General features: G+C 38.3%; 1 protein-coding gene across 1 annotated transcript; it reads left to right on the top strand.

The window, feature by feature from the left end:
- Nucleotides 1-5,142: 5,142 nt before the first annotated feature.
- Nucleotides 5,143-10,917, top strand: ERMN (ermin). The gene is made up of 3 exons (XM_038002102.2): nt 5,143-5,614; nt 6,266-6,358; nt 9,271-10,917. The coding sequence occupies exons 1-3, from the start codon at nt 5,374-5,376 to the stop codon at nt 9,789-9,791; spliced, it is 855 nt and encodes a 284-aa protein (XP_037858030.2). The 5' UTR covers nt 5,143-5,373; the 3' UTR covers nt 9,792-10,917.
- The last annotated feature ends 544 nt before the right edge of the window (nt 10,918-11,461 follow it).

The raw sequence follows: 11,461 nt of genomic DNA, 5'->3' as shown, positions 1-11,461 counted from the left end.
TAATCTCTAACCCAAACGTGCCTGATTTGTATACTTGCCCAAGGTCATATGGGAGCAAGCTAAGACTCTCCTCTTTACCCTATGAGGGTCACTGATGAGAATGCTTGTTTGTCCACTATTCGAAGGGGACTGTTAACTGTCAGTTAGTACTCTCCCTCTCAGTCTCCACTTCTACTCATCTTGGCCACAGGGTCCTATGTTCAGGGCCACACTCTCCTCTTATCCTCACCAAATACTCAGCCTATTTATTTCAGTGCTCTTCTTTAAAATGGTATTCACTGGATCACTGGAAGGCCAGGCTGTAGATGCTAGAACCACAGAGATATACCTTTCCTAAGGTATAAGAAATATTTTATCTTTAGAGGGAGAATAGATAATTCTCCCCTCCCCTGCCTCCAACATTGAAAAGCATGCTTCTTATAAGATGCAGTTAAATTTTGAAATTCTGTTACGTTAAATCCTTAATACTCATGAGCTACCCATAGACTTCACTATTGGTTTCCTGGGAGAAACCATTATTTACTTCGGGAATCTGTATCATCAGAATGGCAGCCATTATTCCACTCTTGGCATAAAAGTAAAAGCAAAGCGGGGCCTATCATGGGGAGGGGGGAGGGGAGAGGGATTGCATTGGGAGTTATACCTGATGTAAATGACGAGTTGATGGGTGCTGACGAGTTGATGGGTGCAGCACACCAACATGGCACAAGTATACATATGTAACAAACCTGCACATTATGCACATGTAGCCTAGAACTTAAAGTATAATAATAATAATAAAAAAAAAGTAAAAGCAAAGCATGAACATGGCACAGGATAATCAATTTAATCTGATTTATACCAGGTGGCAGGCAATTATTGTTTTGTGAAATAAAATATATGGCTGTTGATTGATTTTATTGTGTTATGATAGTCTGTATTTCTGTAGCAGTTCACTTTAGCTGGGATGTCCCTTCAATTTGGAATTTTAATCCATGAAGTGAACCAGTTGGGATGATCCTGTCTCCTCAGGCTTGTTTATGGTTGCACATTCCCTGGGGCTTTGCTCTATTCCTTATAGAAGATTTTGTGGGTTTTGGTAGGATTGTGACTGTTGCATGTCAGTCTGACTAGGCTAAACTACATTTCCTTGAATTTTCTTCCCTGAATGTTTCCTGAAAAAGACACGTGAGCCAAAGTAAACATTGTTCTGTGAATTTGGTGGGGCAGAAGTGAAGCAGCTATTTTGTAGCTGGCACACACTGCTGCCCGTCTGCTGTCTCACCTGGTGCATGGGCAGCAGCTGGGCCTGCAACTGTTGCACCTCCCTGGATCTTCCTCCAGCTTCTATGATTCCTGGGCCCAGCTTCTTCGGGAGGGCATTCCATTTGCTAAGGTCAGAGGCACTGAGAGCTGACACATGTTTCAGTTTGCCCTGTGTGTCCAGCTTACACCTGGGAATGCAGTTTATTCTTGCTCCCCGCCTTTATGTTTCTATCCATCTTCCCTTCCCAACTTCCTGCCCCGCAGACTTCAGGCTCCAGCATCAGATGCAACAGCAGATATATAGAGGCAGCTTCACTGGCACCCACTATTGTGTAAAGTCAAATCCCTTCCGACTGATCAATCAATTGATCGATTGATAGATGGATTGCTCCATCTCTTAGTGGTTCTACCTTTCTGTTTCAACCCTAATTGAAACAATACCCCTGTCCCAACTCTGTAAGTCAATGTTTGTATAAGATTGACTTCAAGCTGCCAGGATCAATGTTTTCCTTTTAAATGTATTTCTTGTTTTTATTCAGTACTCTGTGACCATATCTTAGCCATAACATTAGCTTGTGGCTTTTCACATGTGATTAAGATTAAAGGTCAAGATTTTATGACGTTTCCCCAAATCCTGATTCTGGACCTAAGATAGCCTTAACAGTAAGCATTTGGCATTGGACAAATGGAATGTGAATATTTACATAATTTTATTTTGATTCTTTACATTCTTATATGAAGATCTTTTCGTTATCTTTTTTTGACTTTAGATTTAATAATGGCTACATTTGTACAATGTCCTTTAGCATTAAGAATAATAACTAGGGGCCAGATGTGGTGGCTCACACCTGTAATCCCAGCATTTTGGGAGGCCAAGGCAGGCGGTACACCTGAGACCAGGAGTTTGAGACCAGCCTGACCAACATGGAGAAACCTCGTCTCTACTAAAAATACAAAAATTAGATAGGTGCCGTGGTGCACGCCTGTAATCCCAGCTACTCAGGAGGCTGAGGCAGGAGAATCTCTTGAACCCAGGAGGCGGCGGTTGCAGTGAGCCAAAATCATGCCACTGTACTCCAGCCTGGGTGACAAGAGCAAAACTCCATCTCAAAAAAATAAAAAAAGGATAATAACTAAGGAAAAAGCCACATGATCCAGTAAACTACATAAAACAGTCATGTTTCATACAGTGAAGATTCTGCAATTGTATTTGAAGTAAGGATCATAGGGCAAATTCTCACATACTTTCTAAGTCATAGGTTGTTACAAATAATGGGGGACAACTTACCTCGTTATGAACAAAATAGCCTATGTTTTATCTAGTAGATAGACTCATCTTGTTGCTAAATGTGTCTCATGTTGCCGTCTACTTGCAGGAAAAAATAATGCACATTACAAACCATTTACCTGAACTCCATTATTCCCTAGGGCAGCATAAAAGCGTGTTTTTAAATAAAGGTAAACACATGATTAGCCAAGGCTGACAGAACTCTGGATCATTTCTCTATCTTTCCAAATCTGAGATAATTTTAAGGCCATAAAAAATGTCAGAGCATTGTTTTAGAAAGAAGGCAATCCAAAAATAAAGACACAAATTTCCATAAAAGCTAGGCTATAGGTATGAGGTACGTGTTGCCATGGGGTAACAGAAATCTAGGAGTAGGAGAGACTCTCCTGTGAATGAATCTGAACTCTCTCAACTTTGCTATGTCCCTCGATTGAGGTACTTGGCAGCCCCAAGGGAGTTGGGAGTGGTTGGAGGCATGTCCTTTGGAGCTAATGTATTTCTATACTTCTGTGTGTATTGCAGGGCATTTGGTTGAATTAGTGCCACTTCCTGCCCTAAGGATCTCACAATCTAGTATGTCCCTGTTTGTTCTTAGGCTTGGTCTTAGTTTCTGCATTCTCCCATATGATTCCACTCAAGATTTTCTCAGCAGTAAGCTTGCTACTTGAATTTCTTGGGAGGACACTCCCACAATAGGGTCCTCAGCAGCTGCAGTGTGTCTCTGGGGCAGGTCTTGAGACTGCCTTAGGCTCTCTGCTGCTCTCTCCTGGCCACAACTGTCTCTACTGCCAAGGTGCTAATCCTGAACTACTGTGGGATCTCTGGTCCAAGGAAACATCTGCACACAGGCCAGGGATGGCGCTTAGCTTCATCTGTGCTGCAAGCTCTCATCAGTAGGCTTGCTGGCTCTGTGACCTTACTAGCTGAGCTCCTTAATCTCTCTGCACTTCATTTTTCTAGTCTATACAATGGAGATAACAGCAGCACCTACCTTGGAAGACTGTTATGAAGATTAAATGTATTACTGTTTATGAATCAATTAGGATAGTAACTTGCACATAATAAGTGTGATATGAGTGTTTGTTAAAACAGTTAAATAATCAAACAAACAGAGAATTAGTGTGCTGACTAGAGAAGGGCTGGTGATGACGAGGGAGGGAGATCTAGGATCTACTAGAGATGTCTTCCAAGGACAAGGGAGAGGGGATTATCCAAGAGTGAGGGGTTGTCCCTGACATAGACCCCAATGGACTCAGCCCTAGACACAATTTTAAAGGTGATACACTTATTACTACTCTCCAACACCTATTCTTCTTCTCTTTAAAAATGATCTGAAATGTATTCTCTTGGGGATAAAATTTATTTTATATATAATATATAATTCTTGTTATATATGTGTGTATATATAATTATTTGTGTGTGTGTGTGTGTATATATATACATAAAATTATTTTTATTGTGTGCTATTATTTCAAGTCAGATGCCTAGAGCTGGGGACACATGTAAGCAAGTTAAAATGGCCCCCGGCCAGATGAAGCTTAGATTGTACTTGGTGAAACAGACATTACAGAGATAATTGTGCAGTTGCTTATTTAGTTACAACCATGAAGAATACTCTGAAGGGCAAAGACAATGTGTAACAGAGTCCTGTCCTAACCCTGTGGGTTAGAGATAGTGTAAAGAGATGACATTTAAGCTTAAACACAGAACTTAGGGGAGCTAGTTAGCCCAGGGGCTTGGGCTTGAGGAAGAGAAGGGCATTTCACACAGAAGGAGCTGTGTGGGCAAAGCCTCTGGAACCATTTTGTACTATGAGAAATCCAAAAAAGAAAAAGACTTAAAAAGGAAGGAGTGGTCAGTAGCAGTCATTTAACATAATCACCTTTTTCTCCCAAGGGCAGATTGCATTGGCCCTCTACATTTTACTAGCATCATGCAATATCAATATGGAATAGAGAGGATTCTAATTCTGATTGGGGGAGGAGAAAACTTCGTGGCAATAATTTTATTAGGGTTTTAAAGGATCGGTTGGGCTTCAGTGGACATAAACTAGAGGACAAAAAGCTGTAGACTAAGTAAATGACTCTGAAATTATAAAACTTTTGGTATTAGCAAGTTGGTAGAATTTGTTTTTTTCTTAGGTCCCCTCTGCAGCCCGCTGAAAGCACACCATGAAATCTGCAGCCAGAAGCATTTACAGTAAAGTTGTCCTGTTTATAGCTTTTTTGATAAGCTGTTTTTATTTTTTATTAAATAAAAAACGATGCCATTGTCCTTTACAAAATAGCTGAGGTTTTACTTGAACAAAATCTGTTTGGAAATGTTAAGCTGGTTACACAGAACTAATATGCCTCAAGGTGGTCATTCTCTCTGGATTAAAGCTGTGGGACAATTGTGGCTCCTGTTACAGGGAAAATTACAATGGGCCATTATGAAAAGGGACAAAAATCTCTGTTCCCAGAGGGGCACTGACAAGCTGAAAGTCCCTCTCTACATGCCAACACAAAAGCCTGATTGCTTCAGATTGTTTGTTTATGTAAATCAAAAGGGTGCCTTTAACTCTGCCAGGGGACTGGCAAGCAACAACGAAGGTGGTGATTGGCTGGATTCTTGCTCATGGCTCCTGGCAGATCTCACAAATCCTCTTACTTTTGCTCTAAGCTCTGTCTGGATACTTTTAGGAAAAGAACCGTGTTATTATGTACAAAAGTGAATAATTTGTGCTCTTAGAGTAGGGGTTGGAACTATAGGACTTGAAGGCAAGAGCAGGTATCTTATCAAGAATCTACTCACTCAGTTTCCCTAAAACTCTCTCTCCAAATCAGATTCAACCACACATCATGACAGATGTTCCAGCTACATTTACCCAGGCTGAATGTAATGGGGATAAACCACCTGAAAACGGTCAACAAACAATCACTAAAACTAGTGAGGAATTGACTGATGTGGACAGCCCCCTGCCACACTACAGGGTAGAACCCAGTCTCGAAGGTGCTCCCAGCAAAGGAAATCGGGAGGAAAGAAGAAAATTACAAGGGAACATGTTGCTCAACTCATCCATGGAGGAGAAAATTCTAAAAGGTAAAGTGTTTCCCTTCTCCTTAATTTTCTTGTTTTGACTTATAAATTTGCCCTGGATTTTTTTTTTTTGATAAACTATTATAAGAATGAGCTGGACACCCCAAAAATGTAGCCCTTTATTCTACTATGCATAGCATAAGGACTAAACCTCTTCCTCTGGTGAAATCCAGGCTTGTCTATTTGATAGCTCTGTGACCCCAGACAACTTTCTGTCTCCCGAAGCCTGAGTTTTTTCACTAGAAGAAGACAGAATACTAATAATAATACCTACAAGTGTAGGGTAAGTATTGGCTAAATGTTCACTACTGTTATTTATTATGATAATGGGCAGCCCCACTATTAATTGAACAAAGAGAATTCAAAATTTTTAAATTTCCTCCTAAATATACCTGAAGTCTGAATTTATGGTTCTATATCTTATAGATATATATATCTTACATAAATATTAAAGGAGAGATTACCAATCAATGAAGTGATCATTCAGTAAATAAATTGAATTGATAAAGAATGAATCTGAAGAGTCAAATAGTAATTTTTAGTGATCAGATTTAAAATTAAAGACATCTACCTAGAGTTTAAATTGGTAACTTATTAACCATTGACCAGTAAATATTTTAAATGCTAAAATACTAATTTTATTTTTTTTTCTAGAAAACTCAGAACAGAAATTCTTTATTGTTCATAAGGCTATCACAGATCTTTCTCTCCAAGAAACAAGTGTTGATGAAATGACATTCAGAGAAGGTAACAAGAACTACAGTTTTGTACACAGAAATTGTTTGACTGAATATGGATGACAGTTTTTCCATGAAATGTTGCATGAATGTGGCATTGACAAAGCAATCCAGGCAATGACTTCAAATTTTCAAAGCTGCTGTAGACAGATAAAAGAGTATAAACTTATCTGTGGGTTCCACCTTATAAAGCATTCCAGACTGTTCAAGGCTGAGGCTGCATGGACTGGCATAGCTGATTGGCATGCCAACGTGATGTCTATCTCTTAAGTTAGTCCACTGAGTCAACCCTACTTTTTGATTTGGTGTGTCCAAATCTGTGTGTGCACCTTGTGAAATGTAAATGTTTCAAAAACGGGTCTTTCCTAAAAGTCTACAATTAACACACAGGTTTATTTATTTATTTATTTATTTATTTATTTATTTATTTACTGAGACAGAGTTTCACTCTTGTTGCCCAGGCTGGAGTGCAATGGTGCAATCCCGGCTCACTGCAACCTCTGTCTGCCTCCTGGGTTCAAGGAATTCTCCTGCCTCAGCCTCCTGAGTAACTGGGATTACAGGTGCCCCTACCACGCCCAGCTATTTTTTTTTTTTTTTTTTTTTTTGGTATTTTAGTAGAGATGGAGCTTCACCATGTTGGCCAGGCTGGTCTTGAACTCCTGACCTCAGTTGATCCACCTGCCTTGGCCTCCCAAAGTGCTGGGGTTATAGGCATGAGTCACTGTGCCCGGCCAACATACAGTTTAAAGTAATCTCATGAAATGATTTACTTTATAGGCCTCTAATGTAAGTACAAAATTGTTAACTATTTCATGTTAAAGAAAGACAGGTTGATAAAGTTAATTTTAATTGTGTTCTTTAAGATAATGGAAGAATAAAAGAAACATTGAAGTGATTATGTTAAATTTTAAATAAACTTAATAGACTAGGAGACACAAAATCCTTTAGATTTTTCTTCTAAGAAGACACCTACATTTAAACAGTTTCCAAATAAAGTGTAGGATAAAATCTATTAATTAATCATTTCTTTCCTTTCTTGCAGCCATACACATCTTATGTCAAATTGAAGTCAGCTTGCTAAATCTAACCAATTTAGCTTTGTTAGGACTTTAACAGGCAAAATATTGAAGAGACTATTGGTTGAAATATTAGAACATCACATAAAATAGTAGATGTCAAGGAGGACAGGAATGTGATTGGCTATTTCCTACATCTGCTCCCTTTGCCTGAACACCTCTCAGACTATGTCTGATTAGCAGTGTATCACCACTTAAGGAAATATGTAGCAAGCAATAGCCAGTGTCAAGCTGTTACATTACCAGAGATAATTTGTAAGACTTAAGACTCCACAATGTGAACTAAATAACCTATTTGCCCTAATTTTTCTTCTTCCAATGTAACAAGCTCTCAGAGGCAGAATCTCAACCTTCTATCATCTAGAGCATCTTTCGAATGTTTGATCAGGAGTCCATTGCAGATAACAGTTGTCTAGATCTTTCATTTTCATCAAATGGAGAATGAAAGCAGTCTGTAGTTTTCAGCTAGATGGTCTTGCCGGTTAAGTTTTCCCTCAATGAATCCTTTGCTGTTTGACGGAGTATGTTTTTCCTCTATAATAGAGGCACAGATTTTGGTGTCTTTTATCTTCACAGTGGCAAACAGCTATAAAATCTTCAAAAAGAATGTTACTGGATTAAAACATATAAAGATGCTAAAAATATTGAGGAAAAACTATAAATTCAAGGAGTAATTTTATATGTGACAATCTCATGCCTGAATCATGAATATAAACAAAATATCACTTACTTTGCTTCTTGTGGAAAACAAAATAAAACAAAACAAAGCATAAGATTATAGCAAACATTCTAATGTGTATTTATGGATAAAGTTAGGAACATTGACAGGACACTAGCGACCTGAGAGCAGCTGTGTGTAACAAATTAGGGTGATCACCCGTTTTTACTTCTATCTCTGTAAGTTTACTATATATTCCCTAGAGTGAGAAAACAACAAAAAATAAAAAGAGAACTAAACACCTTGGATGAAAATGGACTTGTGAACATCTTTCAGAGAGAGTAGAATGTTGTGGAGGAAAAAGACAAAGAGGAACGTTGCCTCTCACCTTACTTATAGACTCTCATGGTGTCAAAAGAAAATGGTGAACTCTGGCCTGACAAGGGGTGTAACCCAGACAGATTTCTGAGTTGTGTACACCACAGACTGAAACTTCCCACAGAAGCCTTGCAGGGATGAAGGCTCAGAGAACAACCGCAGCTTCCTTACAATTAATTCTTACCAAGTTCAATCAATATTGTTGAGGGTATATGATGGTATGATCTAACTGTTTGAAAAGTGACCAGTCATGGACAGTCATCATTTTCAGTATTGGAAACAAGGATTTTTTTCTTTCTGAAATATTTTTCTAATTTTCCTTGAGGTGTGAGTGTGTGTATGTGTGTGTTTGTGCGCGTGTGTGTATATGTGTGAGAGAGACATAAGTCCAAACATTTCATTTTACATGTGCACATATCCAGTTGTGACTGGCTAGACAAGATTTTTTTGTTTAAGTGTGTCTCAGGGAATACGAGTCTCACTAAATATACTAGTCCACAACAGAGTTCCACAGACAAATGAAGTTAGGTTGTTGACTTTCCTACAGATTTAAAATACTCATTAACATTTCAAAGGCTTGTAAAAATTCGGAAGATGCTTATTTAACTGTATTTAATGCAGTATTTTCGAAATGACTTCGACTGTGTAGCCTGTTGTGCAAAACATATTGGTAACCCACAGAATCATATCCCATAAAACACGTGTTGGGAAGTGATTAGCAAGAAAAATTATTTGGAGAATAACAGACTAATGGCTGGATATTTTGGAATCTCTACACATCTCATCTACCAATTGATTTTGCTACAGGGCATCAGTGGGAGAAGATTCCTTTGAGTGGCAGTAACAAGGAAATAAGAAGACAGGAGAGGATTGCTGAGCAACCTCTTGAAGAGGAAGAAGATGAGGACAGGAAGAACAAAGGTCACCAGGCAGCTGAAATTGAATGGCTGGGATTTCGAAAACCTAGCCAAGCTGACACGTTACATTCTAAACCTGAAGAGGAGCAGAAGGTTTGGGATGAAGAAATTAATGATGATGATGATGATGATAATTGCAATGATGACGAAGATGAAGTTCGAGTGATAGAATTTAAGAAAAAACATGAAGAGGTTTCTCAATTTAAAGAGGAAGGTGATGCAAGTGAGGACTCCCCACTGAGCAGTGCCAGTTCCCAAGCCGTGACACCTGATGAGCAGCCAATCTTAGGGAAGAAGAGCGATATCTCCAGAAATGCTTATTCCAGATACAATACAATATCCTATCGGAAAATCAGAAAGGGAAATACCAAGCAAAGAATTGACGAGTTCGAGTCTATGATGCATTTATAAACTAACTGGAACTGAGAAAGTCTCATGCCCACTAAAGGAAAAGCTAATTCTATTGTCCCAGGGTGCATATTTCCATGCCTTTTTTGAGTTATCACCTGGGGGGAGGTGGAAATTGGCTCTCTTTTTCACTGTAGAATAATGTGGAAATAACTCTAGATAAAATTCAGTCTGATAACCTCAAATCAAAAAGCTTTAAATTCATTCTTGGGCGTTTGTCTTTTAAAACTTCACTAATACAGCATTGTGTGATCAGCACTAAGCAGTCAGTCCCCTGGGGGAATGTGGCATAATTTGGCTATAAATGTAGCAGTGCTTGGAAAGGTGGTCATCAAATGAGACTATTTGAGGGGACTATTTGAAATGATTCCTGTGTTTCTTTTGGCGTCTTCCTTCCTGTACATTGGAGTGATGGAAAGTCTGGTATTAAAACCTTTCTTACTTTTAAACATGGTTTTACAGACTCTGGCAATAAGCCTTCCAAAATTCTGCGCCTTTTCTGTTATCTCCAAACAAGATTTTAAGTGGCTTTCCTTGGCCTCTACAGAGAGAAAATTCTATAGCCCTCCTTCCTAGGTGTTACCATTCACTGAATCTTCTCACAGAGGGAGATGAGCAATTGTCAGTCAGGAGAATTCTGTTTGCTAAATGTTGCCTTTATGCTTTCAAACTGAATTAAACCCATTGTGAGGTTGACACTGGGAGGGGCTAGAAGATTGGTGGGCAGCAGACTAAAGAGTTATGTTGGATAGTTTTATTTCTGTGGCTGAAAATAAAATCTTGTCTAGCACAGTTAAAGTCATTAAAAATAAAAATGACAGCTTTAGCACAATTTTAAGAAAATGCCCCTCTCTATTACCACATTTTCTCTTATTAACAGTATCTCAGAATAATTTTCTTTCCTTAGAAACCTGAGACAACGCTAGTCATAACTGTACTAGTTACTATGAAAATGGAAATAATTATCTTAGAATATTTTCAAAGTAGAGCGTGAGCATGTATTTTTAGTGAGAGAGCTCTGATAGTTGTTGGGAATATATAATTTACTGGACCTCAGCCCAAATCAAGATGCTTAAAATTGTACTTGTGGAGCTTCACTCAAACCAATGTGTCAAATAACGTATTGAATATTTATGAAAAGAGAGACTATATTTATATTCTTAGATAGTTTGTTCCACAATTTTTCATTTCATGCTTCCATATATATTACCCTGAACTTTCTATCACCACAGATAAAGATTTTGTTTTGCCCTGCAAATAAAAAGACAATTCCTTATTGTCTGAATGTAATACAGTCTTCATTGTACTATTCAACCCTTTGTTTATTTCTTTTTCATTTTGTGAAAAACTCCGGGTTAGTCCTCTTGGATGACTGCTTATTTATGTGTAACATAAATCCCACATATTCTAATGACAACTTCTTTAATCCTTCCGGGTCATATATTATATTTCCATAGTATCACATACTATTATTTAGTTGTTTACAAGACTCAAATTTGAATTCAGGATTACAGTGCTCCTTTTATTCTTTCAAACAGATACCATATAAAAGTTCTGTTACCCTCATTCTATACAACCTATAGATTTCATGTGTTACAATGTCAGTTTCCAGAATAAAAGTGAGGGAAATCAGGTCTTTATTGATAAAGTTAGGGAGATTGATTCAATAGGAC

Source organism: Chlorocebus sabaeus, chromosome 10 (genome assembly GCF_047675955.1).
Source record: "Chlorocebus sabaeus isolate Y175 chromosome 10, mChlSab1.0.hap1, whole genome shotgun sequence".
NCBI lineage: Eukaryota > Metazoa > Chordata > Mammalia > Primates > Cercopithecidae > Chlorocebus > Chlorocebus sabaeus.
The sequence above is the reverse complement of the archived record's forward strand: the minus strand, read 5'-3'. Positions and strand labels throughout refer to the sequence as shown.